We start from the raw sequence: 25108 nt of genomic DNA on the forward strand, positions 1-25108 counted from the left end.
TCAACCAAAAAAACGGAATTCAGAGGTTTCTCATTTTTTTCTCGTTACGCCGTTTGGCAACTGGGTTAATTCTTTTTTTAAATTGATAGATCAGTTGATTCTGAACACGGCGATATCAAATATGTGCATATTTGATTTTTTATTGTTTGTTTTTTAATGGAGCAAAAGGGAGGTGATTTAAACTTTTATTTTTTTTATTGTTTTTATATTTTTAAAAACTTTTTTTACTTTTTGCATGCTTCAATAGTCTCCATGGGAGACTAGAAGCTGCAGTACTTTGATCACCTCTGCTACACACAGGCGATGATCAGATCAACTGTGTGTAGCAGAAATGCTTACTTGCCATGAGCGCCAACCACGGAGCAAATGCGATTTGCGATGTGCTGCCGGTAAGCGCAAGTTAAATGTCGCTGTCAGAAATTGACAGCGGCATTTACCTTGTTAACAGCCACGAGTGGATCGCGATTCCAACCACAGCTGTTGTGGGCACACGTCATCTGTATAAATCAGCTGTCATGTGCCCAGAAAGGTGTCGGCTTAGCACCGGAGCCTGCACCAAACAGTGGGAGTCCCACAGAGTACTATTAAGCCCGATGTCAGAAAGGGGTTAAAACATTCTCTGGCTCTCATCATTCTGGCATTTGGCAAATATTAATAATTATTGTAATCCTAATTGACCTAAAACGCAAATGGTTCAGTCTGATTTCATGTCAGATATTGAGAAAAACATGCATATGTGTCTTTTTATATAGTGTATGTAAACTTCTAGTTTCAACTGTAGTATGAAAGTACCATTAGCCAGTATGTCTTTGTATGCCCATGTGTGATGTTAGACAGTTATTACGAAAGAAATGTATGATTTTTATATCAACAGTAAGTGCATTTTAATCTAAGGCCCCATAATCAGAATTTGTGAGTTTTATTATGGCAGATTTTCTGTAGCATTTATGTACCTATTAACTAAACAAGACTACTTGCATTTTTTCATTGCTTTTTTTAGTTTGTTTTTACTTTTTTTTATTGCTTTTGATCTTGCTTTTTTGTCTCTTTTTCTTATGCCATATTTTAAATAAAGCTGCTTTTTTATGCTTCCAGGTATTTGACTTTGACAAAAATGTATTCCTATATTTATGAGTGGATTAAATGTGTTTTTTAACCTGCAAATTTTCTACATCTTAGGCCGGTTTCACACGTCAGTGGCTACGGTACGTGAGGTGACAGTTTCCTCACGTACCGGAGACACTGACTCACGTAGACACATTGAAATCAATGTGTCTCTGCACATGTCAGCGTGTTTTCACAGACCGTGTGTCCGTGTGCAAAACACGGAGACATGTCAGTGTTCGTGCGATCCCTGTCCCCATCCCCCTCCCACCCGCCCGCTGTTAATAAAATACTCACCTGGCTCCCTCGCAGCGTCCTCTCAGCGCCAGCTTCTCCTGTATGAGCGGTCACGTGGTGCTGCCGATTACAGTCATGAATATGTGGCTCCACCTCCCATAGGGGTGGAGCCGCATATTCATGACTGTAATGGGCGGCACCACGTGACCGCTCATACAGGAGAAGGTGCGTCGCGGAGAGGACACTTCGAGGGAGCCGGGTGAGTATTTTAGTAACAGCGGCTGGGTGCACAGGGGGTGGGAGGGGAATGGGGACAGGGATCTTTATTTTAAACATGAAAAAAAAAAAGGATTTTTCATATCTTCTCTCTAGCGAACGCTGCTGGAGAGAAGATATGAATGGCGGCTTCAGCACCAGATGCAGGGGACAGCGCTTACTTGTAGCACTGTCTCCTGCTCGGTCCATGTGGTACCCAGTTGGCACACGGGCGGCACACGACTGCCGCACGTGTGCCACACTGATGTTCACGGTAAGCACACGGACACGGATAATTCCGGTACCGATTTTTCCGGTACCGGAATTATCTGGACGTGTGAGACTGGCCTTAAGCAGTTCTAAGGGAAAAATTTGCACATCAAAATCCGCGTTCCCCTGGAAAGAAATTGACATGTTACATATTTCAAAAATCAGTTTATGCGGAGTTAGAAAAAAGCACAGTGGGCGTCAAATTTCTGTAAATCCCATCCAAGTTGTTGGAACTGTAAGACACTGCGCTTTTGCTCAGCATAACTATCAAAACCTCACTAAAAATTCATGAAGGGAACTTCTCATTGTCTTTTAGACGTCTGAGTACCACTTCAATCAAGTGCCAATCTGTCCGGTCAGTGAAAAATAAGTGTGACATTCACCAATGTGCCTTTATTTTTCTTTCAGAACTCTACTTACAGTAGTTAAAGATATGACAATATGTGATTATTTCCTGTATGTATGCTTGTATTCTATATCTGTGCTAGAGACTTTGGAGTCTATTGACTTTCATAGGAAATAAGCTGCAGTACTTGGCAGTGGCTGCTAAACAAAGGACAGAGTTGCTATTTTCTGCCCCTACACTGCTTATATTTGTCAATCCCCAGAACAGATATTAGGTGATCAATGGGGTTATCGGGTGTCAGACCACCACTGATCTCATATTAATGGCTAATGACGGGTAATAGCACTTTAATCCTTTCAGTGGTGATTACGCTATTTTAAATATGCCATTTTAAAAGGTTACACTGATTTCATGGACAAGATGAAACAAGACTATACGTTTATTGGATAGACTATTGTTTTATTCAAGTAGCTGCTAAGACATACCTAGATTCTTTCCTCATGATGTAGGCAATGTCATTTCATAAGGTTTTACGTGCCTCACAGTCACAACTAAAACTGCATTAATCCGTCCAGAAGAAGTTTGTGTTGGCAAAATACTACGTACCCCACCTAGACCGCACCCTTTCTTGTTGGACATATTTAATAATTACAATGATTTTCTATCTTTGCTTCTATGAAAACATGGCCCTACAGATAATCTGCATTGCGGTAAATTCAGTGACATTGTAAATGAATGTGAAATGACACTTCTGACTCAGTGTAACACTGCAGGAGTGCTGATGTAAAAATGCTAGCTATCAGGGAAGGATACCCATAGTAAAGGTACCGTCACACTCAGCAACTTTACAACGAGAACGACAGCGATCCGTGACGTTGCATCGTCCTGGATAGCGATCTCGTTGTGTTTGACACACAGCAGCGATCTGGATCCCACTGTGCCATCGCTGGTCGTAGCTAGAAGTCCGGAACTTAATTTGGTCGTCAGGTCGGCGTGTATCGTCATGTTTGACATCAAAAGCAACGATGCCAGCAACGTTTTACATGGAGCTAACAACCAGCGAGAACGATAAGTGAGTCGCCGTTACGTCACTGGATCGCTCCTGCATCGTTCTGGAGCTGCTGCGTTTGACGTCTCTACAGCGACCTAAATAGCGACGCTCCAGCGATCGGCTCGTTGTCTATATCGCTGTAGCGTCGCTGAGTGTGACGGTACCTTAAGGCTTGATTATTCTGACAATGGAAGATAATACAGTGTAATGTAAATAGTGAAATGAGTCATTTACAAAGATTAAAGGCCCATTCACACACGCAATTTATCTCCCAGAAAACAATGTCTATGGACAATGTAGCTAGTGATCTGTGCTCGTGTATGTAGGTGAATGTATCTCCTGACAACTGTGGGATGTACTGCTGACAACTAATGATGTTTTTGTTAACATCAATGATGAGAACGACAGCATTCTGTCATTGGTCACTGAATAATGTTTACACAGGACAATTATCGGGATTGAATGTTCATAGAAACAGTCCTTCAGGTGATTATTACTTTTGTGCAATTGGGCTCTAAACCTGGATCTATAGATAAGAATAATCTGAGCCACACCAGCTGAATACTGGATGTGCATGTTTGCAGCACAATTCTCCCCTAACCTATGCCTGACCCTTTTGTTCACAGAAGGAGAGCCTGGCAGCAGTTTACCCTCTTCTCCTCATTCAGACTACTGACCTAGATGTCCACCAAAAGAACGATTACCCAATTCTTGTTTGAAGGATTTTAATCCATTCTTCCTTGGAAAATACTTCCAGTTCTGTAAGATTCCTGGGTCGTCTCGCATGAACTGCCATTTTGAAGTTTAGCCACAGATTTTCAATCATGTTTAAATCAGGGGACAATGAGGGCCACTGGAAAACCTTCAGATTGTGCCTTTTAGGCTGCCGTCACACTAGCAGTCTTGGGTCAGTATTTTACATCAGTATTTGTAAGCCAAAACCAGGAGTGGAACAATTAGAGGAAAAGTATAATAGAAACATATGCACCACTTCTGCATTTATCACCCACTCCTGGTTTTGGATTCCAAATACTGATGTAAAATACTGACCAAATACTGTTAGTGTGAGGGCAGCCTCAAGGTAATCTATTGTGGATTTTGATGTGTGTTTAGGATCATTATTAGAAATGAGCGAGCACTAAAATTCTCGGGTGCTCAACGCTCAAACAGAGCAATTCCTAATACTCGAATGATCTTTTCTAGTAGCGAGTATAATGGGAGACAATGGGAAATCCAAGCTTTTTTCAGGCAGACCCTACAAAGAGGTCTGGGGGGCAGTGAAAATGTTCAAATTAATGGGAAAAATACTGAATGGAAAATCATAAGAAAAAGCCCTGACTATAAAAACACTTTTTATTATTAAAACCAAAGGCAAACTAAAGTGACAACAAAAAACACACAAGTGCTCAAAACCTACCCACAAAACTAATGGGGAATACTAGACGACCCTAGCTCAGATGCCTATAATTGCCCCTTCCTAACTGCGGAGGTTGGCACCCTAGGGGGAACGTTATAGCGCCCCCGCTCCACGATGGCTCACCCTAGAAGCCCTACTATACCCTACTACCGCTATTGAGAACCACTACCCATAAACTAAAGGGTCCTATACCACTAGACAAGGAGCCAACTGTGCTAGGGAGAACCTAGATCCCCATAAAATATAAAAACACACAAATGTATGAACACATGGCATAGAGATGGTGACTCATCTGAGTATACTGGAGTTACTGTATAAAACTACATACAGAGCGGTATCTTTTTATCTGAGTCACCATCTCTATGCCATGTGTTCATACATTTGTGTGTTTATATATTTTATGGGGATCTAGGTTCTCCCTAGCACAGTTGGCTCCTTGTCTAGTGGTAGAGGACCCTTTAGTTTATGGGTAGTGGTTCTCAATAGCGGTAGTAGGGTATAGTAGGGCTTCTAGGGTGAGCCATCGTGGAGCGGGGGCGCCATAACGTTCCCCCCTAGGGTGCCAACCTCCGCAGTTAGGAAGGGGCAATTATAGGCATCTGAGCTAGGGTCGTCTAGTATTCCCCATTAGTTTTGTGGGTAGGTTTTGAGCACTTGTGTGTTTTTTGTTGTCACTTTAGTTTGCCTTTGGTTTTAATAATAAAAAGTGTTTTTATAGTCAGGGCTTTTTCTTATGATTTTGGATATAGCTTCCCTACTTTATTATTTACTTTGAAAAATACTGAATGGAAGGAGACTAGCATGGGTAAGACCCCTAGAAGCATCTCTGACTCCCAGATCTCTGCTGAGAACAATGGTGTCACACTTTAAAGAGTGGCAATTAAACAACCAAGTGGATGCAAAATTGCATTTTACAGGAAAAAAATGTTAAGAAACATATTTTCCTGTATAATAACTTGAATAAAAGGACAAATTTAAAAAGGATTAAAAAATGTATAACTTATGTAAGCTAAAATTGTTTTTTATTAAAAAAAATAGGACATTTCAGTTTCATTTATGAAGCAAGACCTGCCAAAATTAGGACTCAGATACACCTTGTGTTAGACAAAAATGAGGGCCTCATATACATTCTATTAAAATTTCCATGTGTTGGTTCTTCCAGACTCTTAACGGTTATGCACTTTTGAAGGTTTTATACTAATGAAATGTACTCCAGACCATGGAATAGTCTATGGGTGAGCAATCTAATACCGATATAGCGATAACATTTAAAACAAGTTATTTTAGGGTTACTTACCAAAGAGATATACCCAGGAATGCGTTATACTGTGTGGATGAGCAATATAATAACGATAAATTTTTTGCAACGTTTTTAGAGGTTTTTATAGCAACGAAATATACCCAAGAACATTGTTGGGTTTTTGCTCATTTTGTTTCTTGTAGGTTTTATATGCTTTATGGCCAAAGTGAACATGCATTTAAGTGCTGCATGTACACCAACTCAAACCAAGCTCAATATTTTTTTCTCTGTATTTTTGCATTCTGTGCAAGCCGAGGTGTGGCCTCCCTCTCCTGAGCTGGAAATTATATTTAAACACTTCCCCAGATTGGTGTTCATAGGTGGGGACCCGGTCCTTTAGGCTTCCCTTATTCACACATTGAGGTCAACTCTGACACATGGTAAGGTTTTTAACCCCTTCACCATGAAGCCTGTTTTCAACTTCCTGACCAGGCCATTTTTTTCAACTCTGACCACTGTCAATTTATGAGGTCATAACTCTGAAGCGCTTCAACGGATCCTAGTGATTCGAAGACTGTTTTCTCTTGACACATTGTACTTTATGATAGTGGTAAAATTTCTTCGATATGACTTGCATTTATTTGTGAAAAAACGGAAATTTGGCCAAAATTTTGAAAAATTCACAATTTTCAAATTTTTTGTTTTTATGCCCTTAAATTAGAGAGATATGTCACACAAAATACTTAATAAGTAAAATTTCCACATGTCTACTTTACATCAGCACAATTTTGGAAACAATTTTTTTTGTTAGGAAGTTATAAGGCTTAAGAGTTGCCAAGTGATTTTTCATTTTTACAACAAAATTTGCATAACCATTTTTATTAGGGACCACCTCACACTTGAAGTGACTTTGAGGGCCCTATATGACAGAAAATGCCCAAAAGTTACACCATTCTAAAAACTCCATCCCTCAAGGTACTCAAAACCACATTCAAGAAGTTTATTAACCCTTCAGGTGCTTCACAGGAATTTTTGGAATGTTTAAAAAAATGAACATTTAACTTTTTTTCACAAAAAATTTAATTCAGATCCAATTTGTTTTATTTTAGCAAGGGTAATAGGAGAAATTGGACCCCAAATGTTGTTGTGCAATTTGTACTGAGTACGTTGATACCCCATAAGTGTGGGCAAACTACTGTTTGAGTGCATAGCAGAGCTTGGAAGGGAAGGAGCACCATTTGACTTTTTCAACGCAGAATTGACTGGAATTGAGATCAGACGCCATGTAGCGTTTGGAAAACCCCTGATGTGCCTAAACAGTGGAAACCCCCCTCTAGTGACCCCATTTTGGAAACTAGACCACCCAAGGAACTTATCTAGATGAGTGGTGAGCACTTTGAATCCCCAATTGTTTCGCTAAAGTTTATAATGTAGAGCCGTAAAAATTAAAAAATAATTTTTTTCCACAAAAATGATTTCTTCGCCCCCCAATTTTTATTTTTACAAGGGTAACAGTATAAATTGGACTGCAAAAGTTGTTGTGCAATTTGTCCTGAGTATGCTGATACCTCATATGTAAAGGGTAAACCACTGTTTAGGTGCACGGCAGAGCTCGGAAGGGAAGTAGCGCCATTTTACTTTTTCAATATAGAATTGGCTGGAATTGAGATTGAACGACATGTCGCGTTTGGAGAGACCCTGATGTGCCTAAACAGTGGAAACCCCCCAATTCTAACTCCAACCCTAACCCCAACACACCCCTAAACCTAATCCCAACCCTAACCCTAATCCAAACCCTAACCCTAACTTTAGCCCCAAACCTAACCCTAACTTTAGCCCCAAACCGTAACCCTAACTTTAGCCCCAACCCTAACCCTAAATTTAGCCCTAACGCTAACTCTAGCCCTAATGGGAAAATGGAAATAAATACTTTTTTTATTATTATTTTCCCTAACTAAGGAGGTGATAAAGGGGGGTTTGATTTACTATTTATAGCAGGTTTTTAAAGCTGGTTTTTATGTTTGGCAGCTGTCACACACTAAAAGACGCTTTTTATTGCAAAAAATAGTTTTTGCATCATCACATTTTGAGAGCTATAATTTATCCATATTTTTTGCCCACAGAGTCATGTGAGGTCTTGTTTTTTATGGGACGAGTTGACGTTTTTATTGGTGCCATTTTCAGACACATGACATTTTTTGATCACTTTTTATTCCGATTTGTGAGAGGCAGAATGAACAAAAAACAGCAATTCAGGAATTTCTTTTTTTTATATATAATTTTGTTTCTATACCTTTCCGGGTGTGATAAAATTCATAAGGCAGCTTTATTCTTTGGGTCAATACGATTACAGCGAAACCTCACTTGAAATTTATTTTCATGTTTTGGCGCTTTTAAACAATAAAAACTATTTTAGAACAAAATAATTATTTTTGAATTGCTTTATCCTGAGAGCTATAACTTTTTTATTTTTCTGCTGATGGAGCTGTCTGGTGGCTTGTTTTTTGTGGGACAAGATGACATTTTTAGCGGTACCACTTTTATTTACACCTGTCTTTTTGATCATGTTTTATTGCACTTTTTGTTCAGCAGTATGATGATAAAGCATTGCGTTTTGCCTCGCTTTTTATTTATTTTTTTACGGTGTTCACTGAAGGGGTTAAATAGTGGGACAGTTTTATAGAGCGGGATTTATTAGAAAAAAACATATATATATTGTTTTCTTGCTGATCTGTCATTTTGCATAGCACTGTGTCAGATCAGCGATTTGACAGGCAGTGTAGGCGGTTTGCCAGCAGGCGATGACAAGCCACCTCACTGAAGGACCCAGAAGGGCCCCATGGCCATTTTGGAGCCGGAGGTCTTCAGGGTGACCACTGGAACAACGCGATCGCTCCCTGCGCGATTATTCTCTATGCCGCTGTCACTACTGACAGTGGCATCAGAGGGGTTAAATGCCCACATAGCACATACAGCTGACACCCGCACACGATCGCCGCAGTGCTCACCGTGAGATCGCGCAATCATGTCGCCGTACTAATACTGTACATTGCGGGAACTCAGTTCCCGCAGAGCAGTACTAGTACGGCGCATGTCGGGAAGGGGTTAAGGTCGCCTCCAACTCAAAAATATTGCCAGAATTTGTTCCTTTCTCAGCCTACAATCTACCAAAACTCTTGTGCATGCTCTCATCATCTCCTGCCTCGATTACTGCAACACCCTCCTCTGTGGCCTCCCAGCTAACTCTCTTGTACCACTCCAGTCTTTCCTCAACTCTGCTGCCTGGCTAATCCACCTCTCTCCTCACTACTCCCCTGCTTGTCCCCTCTGCAAATCCCTCCACTGGCTCCCAATTCCCCAACGAATCCAGTTCAAACTACTAACACTGATCTACAAAGCCATTCACAACCTGTCCCCTCCTTATATCTCTGAACTAATCTCCCAATATCTTCCCTAACGTAATCTTTGATCCTCCCAAGACCTCCTACTCTCCTCCACACTTATTCGTTCCTCACACAACCGCCTCCAAGATTTCTCCCGAATATCCCCCATCCTCTGGAATTCCATGCCTCAACACGTACGATTATCCACCACCCTCGGATCCTTCAGACAGAACATGAAAACCCATCTCTTCAGGAAAGCCTACAGCCTACAATAACCAAGCCAATGCCGCCAGAGCCACTGCCTCACTGCCGCCAGAGCCGCCGCCTCACTGCCGCCAGAGCCGCTGTCTCACTGCCGCCAGAGCCGCCGCCTCACTGCTGCCAGAACCGCCGCCTCACCGCCACCAGAGCTGCCACCTCATCGCCGACAGAGCCTCACCCCTACCTTCTGTCTCTTCCCCACTATGCCATAGAATGTAAGTCCGCAAGGACAGGGTCCTCTCCCCTCTGTACCAGTCTGTCACTGTAAACCTGTTTACTGTAAACGATATCTATAACCCTGTATGTAACCCCTTTCTCATGTACAGCACCATGTTATTAATGGTGCTATATAAATAAATAATAATAATAATATTAGATAGCGTAGGACCCATCCCAATCTGGGTCACCTTGTTGACGGTGGGATGGCTTTTATGCTATTTTTGATCAAAAACAGTATTACTACGAACTCTTGGTTATTTAAATGTACTTTTGCTTTTACTTATTTAGTTACAGCAGGATTTTTGCTCATTTTGTTTTTGTAGGTTTTGTAGGCATTACAGTGTTGCACAGGCAATCTCCGCATACTTATTGGCTCTGTGATGACTTGAGTTTTCCATAAAGCACTGCCCATTACATGCCGAGAAACAAGTGCATCTGAGCACTGTGATATTCAAGTGATAACCGAGTATCACCGAGCACGTTCGCTCATTCCTAATCATTATCCATTTGTAGAAGCCATCGTCTTTCCAACTTCAGATTTTTTTGTGTTATGTTTGTATCAAGAATTTGTTGAAAATTCATTAAATCTATTCTTCTCTCTACCCTTGAAATGTTCCCCATGCCATTGGCTGCAACACAACCTCAAATCATGATTGATCCACCTCCATGCTTAATGGTTGGTGAAATGTTCTTCTCCTGAAATTCTGCGCCTTTTTTTCTTCACACATACCTTTGATCATTGTGGCCAAAGAGTTCTGTTTTAACCTCATCTTTCCAAAGGACTTGTTTTCAAAATGCTTCAGGCATGTTTAGACATTCTTTTGAATACTTATGATGCTGAATTTTATGGTAAGGACACAGGAGAAGTTTTCTTCTGATGACTCTTCCATGATGGCTGTATTTTGCAGGTGCCTCTGAACATTAGAACAATGTACCTCAACTCCAGAGTCTGGAAAATCTTTCTGAAGGTCTTTTGAAGTCAAGCTGGGGTTCTGATTCGCCTCTCTAGCATCTCCAATGGATTGTATATGCTCCAGCATCTCTGTTGTGAATTCTGCTTTTGGGCTCCTTCCGGTGGTTGTAGGTGGTAATGCAGTTGTCCCTGGGTTGCAGTCCTGGTCAGGTGTATCTGCTCATTGCAGTTCTGACTGGGGTATTTAGGTGTGCAGGATTAATTAGTCCTTGCCAGTTGTCCATGGTTGTTGGGAGGTGTTGGACCTCTGTCTGGTTCCTCCTGCCTTGCTGCCAAATCAGCAAAGATAAGTGTCTGGTTTTGTTTATGTGGCACACATGCTGTGTGCTTGAGAATTTAGTGCTATTCATTTGTTTTTCCTTGTCCAGCTTAGATTGTGTCAGTATTTTCTCAGTCTTGTTGGATTCTCAGGAGTTGCAGATATATGTTCCACGTCTTTAGTTAGATGGTGGAATTTTTTGTATTATCTGCTGTGGATATTTTTGGAAGGGTTTTAATACTGACCGCTTAGTATTCTGTCCTATCCTTTCCTATTTAGCTAGAGTGGCCTCTTTTGCTAAATCATGTTTTCTGCCTGCATGTGTCTTTCCTCTCTTACTCACAGTCAATATTTGTGGGGGGCTGCCTATCCTTTGGGGTTCTGCTCTGAGGCAAGGTAGAATTCCTATTTCCATCTATAGGGGTATTTAGTCCTCCGGCTGTGTCGAGGTGTCTAGGGTTTGTTAGGCACACCCCACGGCTACTTCTAGTTGCGGTGTTAGTTTAGGTTTTGCGGTCAGTACAGTTTCCACCTACTCCAGAGAAAGTTTCATGCGGCTCCAAGGTCACCGGATCATAACACATCTCCTATGTGATGTTTAGGCTCCAGCCTCAACTTCTCTAATGTGATGTACAGTGGGGTAAAAAAGTATTTAGTCAGTCAGCAATAGTGCAAGTTCCACCACTTAAAAAGATGAGAGGCGTCTGTAATTTACATCATAGGTAGACCTCAACTATGAGAGACAAACTGAGAAAAAAAATCCAGAAAATCACATTGTCTGTTTTTTTAACATTTTATTTGCATATTATGGTGGAAAATAAGTATTTGGTCAGAAACAAAATTTCATCTCAATACTTTGTAATATATCCTTTGTTGGCAATGACGAGGTCAAACGTTTTCTGTAAGTCTTCACAAGGTTGCCACACACTGTTGTTGGTATGTTGGCCCATTCCTCCATGCAGATCTCCTCTAGGGCAGTGATGTTTTGGCTTTTCGCTTGGCAACATGGACTTTCAACTCCCTCCAAAGGTTTTCTATAGGGTTGAGATCTGGAGACTGGCTAGGCCACTCCAGGACCTTGAAATGCTTCTTACGAAGCCACTCCTTCATTGCCCTGGCGGTGTGCTTTGGATCATTGTCATGTTGAAAGACCCATCCATGTTTCATCTTCAATGCCCTTGCTGATGGAAGGAGGTTTGCACTCAAAATCTCACGATACATGGCCCCATTCATTCTTTCATGTACCCGGATCAGTCGTCCTGGCCCCTTTGCAGAGAAACAGCCCCAAAGCATGATGTTTCCACCACCATGCTTTACAGTAGGTATGGTGTTTGATGGATGCAACTCAGTATTCTTTTTCCTCCAAACACGACAAGTTGTGTTTCTACCAAACAGTTCCAGTTTGGTTTCATCAGACCATAGGACATTCTCCCAAAACTCCTCTGGATCATCCAAATGCTCTCTAGCAAACTTCAGATGGGCCTGGACATGTACTGGCTTAAGCAGTGGGACACGTCTGGCACTGCAGGATCTGAGTCCATGGTGGCGTAGTGTGTTACTTATGGTAGGACTTGTTGCATTGGTCCCAGCTCTCTGCAGTTCATTCACTAGGTCCCCCCGCGTGGTTCTGGGATTTTTGCTCACCGTTCTTGTGATCATTCTGACCCCACGGGGTGGGATTTTGCGTGGAGCCCCAGATCGAGGGAGATTATCAGTGGTCTTGTATGTCTTCCATTTTCTAATTATTGCTCCCACTGTTGATTTCTTCACTCCAAGCTGGTTGGCTATTGCAGATTCAGTCTTCCCAGCCTGGTGCAGGGCTACAATTTTGTTTCTGGTGTCCTTTGACAGCTCTTTGGTCTTCACCATAGTGGAGTTTGGAGTCAGACTGTTTGAGGGTGTGCACAGGTGTCTTTTTATACTGATAACAAGTTTAAACAGGTGCCATTACTACAGGTAATGAGTGGAGGAAAGAGGAGACTCTTAAAGAAGAAGTTACAGGTCTGTGAGAGCCAGAAATCTTGATTGTTTGTTTCTGACCAAATACTTATTTTCCACCAAAATATGCAAATAAATTGTTAAAAAAACAGACAATGTGATTTTCTGGATTTTTTTTCTCAGTTTGTCTCCCATAGTTGAGGTCTACCTATGATGTAAATTACAGACGCCTCTCATCTTTTTAAGTGGTGGAACTTGCACTATTGCTGACTGACTAAATACTTTTTTGCCCCACTGTATATGATCAAGCCCCAGTCTTCCCTATTTGATCTATATATGTGTCAGCTCCAGCTTCTCCTGTGTGATGTATATGCTCCAGTCCCAGTCTCTCCAATGTGTTGTATATGTACCAGCCCCAGCATCTCCAATGTATTATATATGCTCAAGCTCCAGTGTCTCCTCTATGTAATATATATGCTCCAGCATCTCCTATGTGATGTATATGCTCCAGCAACAAGCCTACAACCTGCAGCAACCACCAATCCACCAAACCACTGCACGACCAGCTCTGCCCTCACCTATTGTATCCTCACCCATCCCTTGTAGATTGTGAGCCCTTGCGGGCAGGGTCCTCTCTCCTCCTGTACCATTCTTGACTTGTATTGTTTAAGATTAGTGTACTTATTTTTATTATGTATACCCCTCCTCACATGTAAAGCGCCATGCAATAAATGGCGCTATAATAATTATCTTTACTACATGTCTACTATATATATATGTCTCAGCAGATTCCGTGACTCCTATGTGATGTATACAGCAGTTACTGTGTCTCCTGTGATGTATATACAGTAGTCACATTGTTTCCTGATATACATGCTCCAGCCCCAGTCTCTGCATTGTGATGTATATGTACCGGCCCCAGCGTTTCAAATGTGATGTCTATGCTCCAGCCCCAGTGTTTCCAATGTGATGTCTATGCTCCAGCCCCAGTGTCTCCCTTGTGATACATATGCACTAGCATCTTCTATTTGATGTATATTCTCTAGTCCCACCATCTGCTATGTGGTGTATATGCTCCAGCCTCAGGGTCTCCTTTTTGATGTATTTGCTCCAGTTGCAGTCTCTCCTATGTGATTTACTGTACTTCAGCACCTCCTATGTTATGTATATTCTTCAGCCCCAGTGTCTATTATGTGATGTATATGCCTCAGCCCTGATGTCTTCAATGATGCATAACAGCAGTTTTGGTGTCTCCTATGTGATATATTTACCGAAATATCAGTGTGTCCTATGTGATGTATATAAAGCAATCTCAGTGTATCATGTCCTGTATACAGCAGTCTCAGTGTTTCCTATGTGATGTATATACTGCAGATTTGGTGTCTCCTATGTGATGTTTACAACAGTTTCTGTGTCTATACAATGAATTCAGCAGTCTCAGTGTGTTCTATATGATGTATATACATCAGTCTTGATGTGCCCTATAAGATACATATGCACAAGCCATGGTGTCTCTTTTGATGTATATTCAGCAGTCTCTTTGTCTCCTATGTGATGTTGACATAGCAGTGTCAGAGACTCCTATGTGATGTATATACTCCAACCCTACCATCTCCTATGTGATTTATATGCTCCAGCCCCAGTGTCTCCTATGTAATGTATATGTAACAGCCCCAATGTCTCGTATGTGAGGTAAATACTCCAGCCCCAGCATCTCCTTTGTCATGTATATGCTCAAACTTCAAGTTTTCCTATGTGATGCATATGCACCAGCTCCATCATCTTCTATGTGATGTATATGTTCTATCCCCAGTCTCTCATACGTAATGTATATGATCCAACCAATCCCAGTGTCGCCTATGTGATGTATATGCTAGAGCCCCACCATCTCATTTGTGATATATATGCTCCAGCCCCAGTGTCTCCTATGTGATGTATATGCTCCAGCCCCAGCGCCTCCCTTGTAATGTACAGTATATCGTCTAGCTCCAGTCTCTCCTATGTGATATTTATGCAACAGCCCCATTGTCTCCTATGTGATGTATATGCTCCAGACCCAGCATCTTCCTTGTGATGTATATGCTCCAGCCCCAGTCTCTTCTGTATGATTTATAAGTACCATCCCCAACATCTCCTTTGTGATGTATATATTCCAGCCCTAGTGTCTCCTATGTGATGTATATACTCCAGCATATCCTATGAGGTAAATATGCTCCAGCCCCAGCATCTCCCTTGTGATGTATATGCTTCAGTCCCAGTCTCTTCTTCGTGATGTGTATGCAACAGCCCCAGCATCTCCTATGTTATGTATATGATTGGGACCCAGCATCTTCCTTGTGATGTATATGCGCCAGCCCCAGTCTCTCCTGTGTGATTTATAAGTACCATCACCAGCATCTCCTTTGTGATGTATATACTCCAGCCCTAGTGTCTCCTATATAATGTATATGTTCCAGCATCTCCTATGAGATGAATATGCTCCAGCCTCATGGTTTCCTATGTAATGTATATACTCCAGCCCCAGTGTTTCCTACGTGATGTATATGCTCCAGCACCATCATCTCCTATGAGGTGAACATGCTCCAGCCCCAGTGTATACTATGTAATGTATATGCCTCAGCTCCGATGTCTTTAATGATGCATACACAGCAATTTTTTCTCCTATGTGATGTATTTACAGAAGTACTGGTGTATCTATGTGATGTGATGTGTATACAGCAATCTCGGTGTATCTCATGTCATTTATAACGCAGTCTCAGCGTTTCCTATGTGATGCATATACTGCAGTCTCAGTGCATATAACGATATAAAGATGAACCTTTTCATAGGGAAACAAAGTTAAAGGCATTGTCCCACCAACAAAGTACATTTGAATTAATAGTTCTCAGAATATTGGAATGATATAATATGTTATGTAAGAGCAGTAAAAAGCACATGGCCCAATGGACTAATTTAAATAAGTAATAAAAAATAAAAAACCTTGAATAATGCAGATAATAAAGTTTGATAAAAGTCTCCCCCAAAACACAGTAAGACACTCCCACAGTGAATTCCTTCACAGTACCCTCCATATGCATGGTATGATGACCCTACTATAACCCCATCTCCTCACCCACCTGGCAACTCACCCACCTGGCAAAGTATGGTGACCCTATCACAGTATGATTCCCTAACTGTAATCCCCACCACAGCACTCCACACAGTATAATAGACCCCACAAAGTTCTCCATACAGTATAATGGGCACAACATAGTACTCCATCTATATATATAATTGTCTAAGGATTTTTCCGTCTGTCTGTCTTTCTGTCTGTCTGTCTGTCTTTCTGTCTGTCTGTCTGTCTGTCCTGGAAATCCCGGCTCTCTGATTGGTCGAGGCCGCCAGGCCTCGACCAATCAGAGACCGGCACAGCAGCGACGTAGAAATCCCGCGTCTCTGATTGGTCGAGGCCGCCAGGCCTCGACCAATCAGCAACGGGCACAGCGACGATGATGTCATAAAGGACGTAGACATCCCGCGTCTCTGATTGGTCGAGGCCGCCAGGCCTCGACCAATCAGCGACGGGCACAGTATCGACGTAGATGTCATAATGGTTGCCATGGCGACGATGATGTCATAAAGGTTGCCTCGACCAATCAGCGACGGACACAGTCTGCCGCGAATTCTGGAATCATCATTGTCCATATACTACGGGGACATGCATATTCTAGAATACCCGCCAGGCCTCGACCAAGCAGCGATGGGCACAGCATGGTGACGATGATGTCATAAAGGTTGCCTCGACCAATCAGCGACGGGCACAGTCTGCCGCGAATTCGCTTCGACCAATCAGCGACGGGCACAGTATCGACGTAGATGTCATAATGGTTGCCATGGCGACAATGATGTAATAAAGGTTGCCTCGACCAATCAGCGACGGGCACAGTCTGCCGCAAATTCTGGAATCATCATTGTCCATATACTAAGGGGACATGCATATTCTAGAATACCAGATGCGTTAGAATCGGGCCACAATCTAGTACTGTATAATGGGCCCTGCATTGCTTTCCATACAGTATAATGGACCTACATACTCCTCCATACAGTATAAAGGGCCCACATTGCTTACTATACAGTATTTTGGCACCACATAGTGCTCCATACATTATAATGGGCCCACATAGTTTCCTATACAGTAAAATGGCCCCACAAATAGCTCCATACAGTAAAATGGTCCCACATAGTGCTCCATACAGTATAATGGCCCAACATATTGCTCCATACAGTATAATGGCCCCACATATTGCTCCATATATTATAATGGCCCCACATACTCCTCCATACAGTATAATGGCCCCGGATACTCCTTTATACAGAATAATGGACGCCTGGCATCGTGGGCCAAATATAGTCTCCCTGAGGGCTAGATTTGGCCCATGGGCCAGAGTTTGACATGTGTGTCCTAGACCCAATGCTTCCATGCCTGATTTGATTTCTTCTTCTTTTTCAATAGTAAATTATGTCTATTACCCCCCTACTCGGTATTTTTGTTCAATATAAATCACATGTGATGAGAATAACCTTTATGGAAATCAATCTAAAGGAAGCCTTACCTGTCTAGAGAGATTCAACATGCTCACTAAAGCGCCTATACATTGGCCATGTAATATTACCCATAGGGAAACATTTACAATCACGTATAACTACATATACCACAAACTGTGTCCAGTTTGTTAGAAACTGATTTATGGTATATGAAACATTTCTATGAAACAGCGCTTGTTCGTGGTCTGGGTCAGGGAAGGCAGGAGACTGAAACAGTCCTCTCAGTCTGATATAGGAGGTAGACAGGGAATAGGGAGGAATGGCAGGAGAGCTTTAAGTACAAGCCTTTGGATTGAAAAGGTTCAATGTGAGCTGAAACGTCGCCATGCCATGTGGGTCTGAATAAAACTTTTTTCATCTAAAGCCACATGGAGTGCTGCCTTCCTTTACCTTTTTTATGGACTTTTTGTGCACCCAAAGTTATAATATAGTGCTGTTCCATTTTCTCTATATATAGATAAGAGATAGATAGAAAAAGAGATAGATATGAGATAGATATATATGAGATAGATAGATATGATATAAAGAGATATGAGACAGATAGATGTGAGATAGATAGATAAGAGATAGGTAGATGATAGATATGAGATAAATAGATAATATACAGATATGCGATAGATAGATAGATAGATAGATAGATAGATAGATAGATAGATAGATAGATAGATAGATAGATAGATAGATATGAGATAGATAGATAGATATGAGATAGATAGATAGATAGATAGATAGATATGAGATAGAGATAGATAGATAGATAGATATGAGATAGATAGATAGATAGACGATAGATATGAGATAAATAGATAATAGATAGATATGAGATAGATATATAGATATGAGATAGATAGATAGATAGATAGATAGATGAGAGATAGATATGAGAGATAGATACATAGATAGATAGATAGATAGATAGATAGATAGATAGATAGATAGATAGATAGATATGGGATAGATAGATATGGGATAGATAGATAGATAGATAGATAGATAGATAGATAGATAGATAGATAATAGATAGATAGATAGATAGATAGATAGATAGATAGATAGATAGATAGATAGATATGGGATAGATAAATAGATAGATAATAGATAGATAGATATGGGATAGATAGATAGATAGATAGATAGATAGATAGATAGATAGATAGATAGATAGATAGATAGATATGGGATAGATAGATAGATATGGGATAGATAGATAGATAGATAATAGATAGATAGATAGATAGATAGATAGATAGATAGATATGAGATAGATAGATAGATAGATAGATAGATAGATATGAGATATATAGATAATTAAACTGCACGTGAATTGACTCTATTATGGTGTGCTGCTTCCATTTTTTGTGGATATATTTACTAGGATTGGTACATGCCTGGGAAGCTTTTGTACCCTGTGACTACTTTTGTGCTGCTTTTTAACTTTCTTTTTTTCTAGATAGATATACAGATAGACTGATACTGCTCAGAAGAATAGGACAAAATTTGACATCAACTTAATAATTGCTAAAGTATTAAAATAACACTGTAGACTAAAATAAATACAAAACACATTTACCTCCTCTTGTACCTCTAACAAAGGCATGATTTCCTTTTTTCCCGACTCGGTATAGAACTCTTCTCAATTCCTAATATGAAGATGCTGTAGCATGCTCTGGATGATTCTTGCTCTTTCCTGGTATTTGTGAAATCTCCAGTCACCCTCAGGGGAACAGCCCAGCCCATTATTACAAAGCACAATAAGATCAGTACTGAGCTCATCAATATTTGGGAGTGGCACAGATTAGTATGGGTGTTAAGATTCAAAGGTATATGCCACTGGCACTTATGCGCAAGACATTTGCTGTCTAGTATAAGCAAAATTACAAAGCCCCGTGTACACTATTTGCAGAGTGAGAACCCGTGTTTGACTGTAGATCACCACTTTGGTAGGAATACAAATGTCCAACCTAACTACCGTAATGCGATTAGAGTTGATCAAAAACGGTTGCCGGCACAGCCAAATAATTTTTTTGCACTTTTGCTACCCTTCCTTCCTCCAAGAATTGTACCCTCTTTATTTTTCTGTCGGCTTAGCAGTGTGAGGGCCTGTTTTTTGCGGGATGAATTGTAATTTTGAATGACACATTCAGATTACCATATATTGTACCCAAAGAATGAAAAAAAATACTGAAAGTGCAGTGTAAAGCTAAAGAAAACTCACAATTCTGTCATTTTTTATGGTGTTAAACGTTCAGCAAAAATTACTTTTACAGACACCAAATATGCTTATTTTTTATTTCTTCATTTTTAATAGGGGAAAAGCAAAGAATTATTGTTACATTTTAATTTTAGGTTCTTAAAAACTTTTTCTATTTTATTCCTCTTTATTTTGTAATCTATCTAGGTGACTTGAAATTGCCAGAATTTCTTCTGTACACTGCCATATGTCGGTATATAGACAAAACGACCTGCTGCAGCTTATCAATATTCCATAAGAGCAGACATCCGGTCTGATGAAAAAGCACAAGTTGCAGCAGGTTAGCAGCCATTTATAGGCTGCAGTGGTTTTATGACACAACAATGTCACGTCCTCAACTAGCAACAGCAGCATTGTCATCGTTGGAATGGTGTCCATGCTGGAGGTGAGTATACAGTGCTTATACTTTCTATAGGACCCAGAATTGATTAAGCAGGGGTTGTCCCAGAACTGATTAAAGGAAACCTGTCATCAGGATTGTGCTCAGTAAACTACAAACACTGTCAGATTGGCGCTGTGATACTGATTAAAATGACACCTTGGTTCATGAAATCCGTATTGTCGAATAGAGGAGATTACCTGAGGAGAGATGTTGGGTGCCAAAGAAGGATGTAAGTGGTCCAATCATGCTCAGAAAGACAAACCGTTATTATTATTGTGCCTTTTAATTTTAACTATTTTACCCTTTTTTGCCTCAGCGCTCCTAAAGACCGCGCCATCCTTTGTTTTCCCATTTCATATCCCTCTTTGAGGGTACACGGCAGGAACAGCTCCGGGGGCCGCAAATTCTCTTTTCCTCAGCCAAAGGACCTGCGGTCACGTGACTCCAGCAACGCCTCCCCGCGGTCACATGGTCTTACTCAGTGACAACAGTAGGAAGAATCGGTCAGTACGGAGTTTTGTCTCCCTCATCTCTGCGTTTTCACCGCAGTTATGCAGGGGTGCATAACCCCAGGAGGTTAGTGGCCCTTTGGCTTTCCCTAGCCATTAAAGTCTTTTTAACCAAAAGGTTCTTCTCATATGCGCTCCCAGTTTCTCTTTTTTTGCATAAGACTTTTAGGTTGTCAATGCACTGCTAAAGTCTGCCTGTGGCTTCCAGTAACCCTGTTACCTGTCTGCGGTCTGCGCAATATCAACTGTCTGCCTGCTGCTTCCAGTACCTCTGCTGTGTCCTACGTGCTTCACCCATCTGCTGTACCGCCGCCCCTGTCCTGTTTGCCTACTCGGACCATGGGTTTGGAGGATAAACCTCCTCTAGGTGAGTCTAACATTCAACCTGAATTATTTGTCTAACTTCTCTGTAACTAGCACAAGCATATCTAAAATACATGTGGGCCACATACCACATGTTTAATTTCACCCACACCTCACCCCTTAACAAAAATTAAAAAGTTAATGTCAGTATGATTGACCCCACTGAATATGAGTGCCCACACAACTACTGAGTTTGCACCAAGCGGAATGAAACAATGCTTGGTAATATACAATGTGATGAAGGAAGCCAAGCCCTTCTGTCACAATTCAGTGATGTCATAGCACCTGCAGGGCAAGGAGTCTCAGACTCACAGCCACTGCTGAATGGAGTATCATGGAGCCTTCTGCTCTCACATTTAAAATTAAATTTAATGGTATCGAAGTCCTCTGCATTCAGAGGTTGATCAAATGTTGTTGACTGGCATGGCAAGGGTCCGCTGCCAAGTGACATCATGGCCTACAGGCCCCATAGCAGTGCCATGGTCTCCCGTTATTGGCTGGACGTTACTGTCAACTTCAACCAAGTTTGCACACATATTCTTACTTGTTCTGGGTGTGTGTGTTAACTAGGCCTGTAAGCTTATTATTTGGTAACATACATTATCATAGTTCTCAGTTCCTTGCCCTAATTGTGCTACGTCCCACAATTTACTTGAGTAAGCTGGCCACAAATAGTATGGCACCTGTTTGGCAAATGTTTAAGAATAATTGTTTAAAAAATGTTAGCCTTCTTATCTGCTTGCCAGGGTGTGAGGCCATATTTTGGTCAGTTATGTTGGCCAGGACTGCCTGTATAATATCTGACGACCCTATTTTTGTCACACTTTGTATGTCCAATGACGAACTAAAGGATAACTAAGTTTTGAACTTTTGACTTTCAGACTCCATAACTCACCATACACTACTGCTTTGAACATGAGACTACCACCATTTTACAGACAATCATCTATCTATAAATTGACTTGCAACTATTTAGCATCTGATTAGCTATGCAGATTCATGTCATGTCAATGCATTGTTACTAGTGATGGGCGAGCACTAAAATGCTCGGGTGCTAAATTGGAACAACGAGCCCAATATAAGTCTATAGGAGACCCGAGTATATTTACCGCGATCCCCCCGGGGGTCCTTTTAAGGTCTAAAAACATCTGAAAATGATGGAAACACTGCTCAAATGACACTGGAACCTCATGGGGATCGCCCCTGGAAGCATTCCTGACTCCTAGTTCACAGCTTTAATCATTTTTTTCCGAGATTCATGCCATTTTTCCCGGTGCCACAAAAAACACATTCAAACGAAACCAAAATGGTAATATGTCAAGGTACATACTTTGCAGGTTAATGACTGTAAGGCTAAATATTTAACCCCAGACTGAAAATTTCCTCTCCCACTTAGGCTTAGTTCAGACGCTGCGTTTTTGAAGCGTTTTTCAACTTTAACATTGCTTTCAACCACTACAAATGCATTCACTGGGAAATGTCATTGTAACATTTAACAACCCTAGCTGTCCATGTGGTGTGTGACACATAAGCAGACCAATCTTGTTTCATTTATGAAGGAGGGAGTCTTAAAGTCACAGAGCCTATTTTTACTGGTGCATCAGGTGGCATTAATCTTCTTAAAGGGCCATTATGAAACAGTGGGTCTCCTTAGCTGTTGTAGCCTATGCTGTGAGCGGATGGGCTGCACAGAATTACAACGCACCACAATACCCCTGTCAAAAAATGTCCAGGGGGGACTCCTGAAAAAGTGTTGCATTGAATTCAAGGCCTGCCCTGATACCAATTCATATGCACCCCAATAAGCCTTTGAACCCACATAGTGGATGGGCCCATGAAAATCCACTGCACAATATGCATTTTGTACTCCGTACTCCGTACTCCTTTGTTTTACACATTGGCGGCAAGGCCAGCCCTGCTGCATAGTCAGTCATATGCACCCCATTAGGCCTTGGAACCCACATACTGGACGGGCCCAGGAAAATCCACTTCACAATATGCATTTTGTGCTCCATACTCCTTTGTTTTATACATTGGCAGGAAGGCGAGCCCTGCTGCATAGTCATATGCACCCAATTAGGCCTTGGAACCCACATACTGGATGTGCCCATGAAAATCCACTTCACAATATGCATTTGATACTCCTTGGTTTTACACATTGGCGGCAAGGCCGGCCCTGCTGCATAGTCAGTTATATGCACACCATTAGGCCTTCGAACCCACATACTGGATGGGCCCAGGAAAATCCACTTCACAATATGCATTTTTTGCTCCATACTCCTTTGTTTTATACATTGGCAGGAAGGCGAGCCCTGCTTCATAGTCATATGCACCCCATTAGGCCTTGGAACCCACATACTGGATGCGCCCATGAAAATCCACTTCACAATATGCATTGTGTGCTCCATACTCCTTTGTTTTATACATTGGCAGGAAGGAGAGCGCTGCTGCATAGTTATATGCACCCCATTAGGCCTTGGAACCCACATACTGGATGCGCCCATGAAAATCCACTTCACAATATGCATTGTGTGCTCCATACTCCTTTGTTTTATACATTGGCAGGAAGGCGAGCCCTGCTGCATAGTCAGTCATGTGCTCCCCCATTAGGCCTTGGAACCCACATAGTGGATTCGCCCATGAAAATCCACTTCACAATATGCATTCTGTGCTCCATACTCCTTTGTTTTATACATTGGCAGGAAGGCGAGCCCTGCTGCATAGTCACATGTAGCCCATTAGGCCTTGGAACCCACATAGTGGATGGCCCCAGGAAAATTCACTCGTATTTTTTAATGGTATGATGTTTCCCTCTTTGCACAATTATTTACAGGAGAATTTGGCAATTTTATTGGACATGTTTTTAACACTAAGGTTCAGATACTGCTTTAAAAAAGCTAATATTTGCAATACAAGGCAATTTTATTACAAACTACAAAATTCAAGGAATAGTATGATTGAATAGTGTGAGTGCATTCACTTTTGTATGTGTTAACATACACAGGATAATAAGTACATATAAGGATTAAATAAATATAGTGATTATGTATATATGAAGATTAACTACATACAGTATAGTTAGATCATCACCAAGAGCCTTTAAACATCATCTGTCTGGAATATCAGAGAAGCATCACCAAGACAGAGAACCCCTGGGAGATTACCTACACTGCATGAGCATCCCCCAATTATGTAGGTATCAGCACACTGTACATGTACAGGTACCCCAGTTTTGGCATCTGTCTTAGTCATGTTTCTCTGGTCTTATATAGTGAATAACACTATGTAGTAACTCTAGTTTCACCCACACCCTCAAGTGGCCACTTTTCAAGGTTGGATGAAAGTGAAATATCATGGAGTCATCAGACGAGGGGCCATAAACCCCTAAAAAATAAAAGTCACAAGAATTTAGATCAAACCACCACCGGCATAGTTTCAATAAACCTTAATGTTTTATACTATGACAAAGAGCAAACATATAGGGGCTTAGAACTGTTTATGAAGTGAATAAACAAACATTTATCAAGATTGTGTCACGATGAGCATTGTCTGTCACATCTCTAAATGTTTTACAAGAAATGCAGTTATGTGATTGCCTGAATGCATTCAGTATACAGTATTTCAATCTTGTTTACATATCGCCATTTGTGTATTCTCCATTTGTACATTTGAGGCAGACAAAGTTAAGGCTCGCAAGGAGAGAAACAAATATAGTGGACAAAGCTATATTTTTAAAGAACTACTGAGGCAAATTAACAGCATTGCTTTATCAAATTTTTATGAAGTGTATTGTGTCCAATGTTAGCAATCAGGCAACACAAAAAGGAGCTTTTCAAGTGAGCTCTTTAAGGTACACAAATGTTATGAAATGTTTTCCAATAAGGATGTGGTTTCACCAACGGAGGGTCCCTTTTGTAAAAATAGACTAGTGCCATCACAGCCCCCCTTGACCAAACTTCACCGGCCTATAACAGTACAAAGCACGTTCACCCTGGTGATCTAGTGGCAGTTAAACAAGAGTCATTGCAGGAGACAGCGTTAAGAAGTAGGCCCAATGTAATGTCAT

At 41.2% G+C, this 25108-nt stretch overlaps 1 protein-coding gene across 1 annotated transcript in view; it reads right to left on the bottom strand.

Annotated features, from left to right (window-relative positions):
• The window catches only part of LOC138676842 (thioredoxin-like), a 31791-nt gene extending 12526 nt beyond the window's left edge, over positions 1-19265 (bottom strand). The window contains exon 1 of the mRNA XM_069766501.1: positions 19108-19265. Within this exon, the coding sequence (XP_069622602.1) occupies positions 19108-19134 (27 nt within the window). The 5' untranslated portion in view covers positions 19135-19265. The remainder of the gene's footprint in view (positions 1-19107) is intronic.
• Positions 19266-25108: the final 5843 nt, after the last annotated feature.

The sequence above is a fragment of the Ranitomeya imitator genome, chromosome 1 (genome assembly GCF_032444005.1).
Source record: "Ranitomeya imitator isolate aRanImi1 chromosome 1, aRanImi1.pri, whole genome shotgun sequence".
Classification (NCBI taxonomy): Eukaryota; Metazoa; Chordata; class Amphibia; order Anura; family Dendrobatidae; genus Ranitomeya; species Ranitomeya imitator.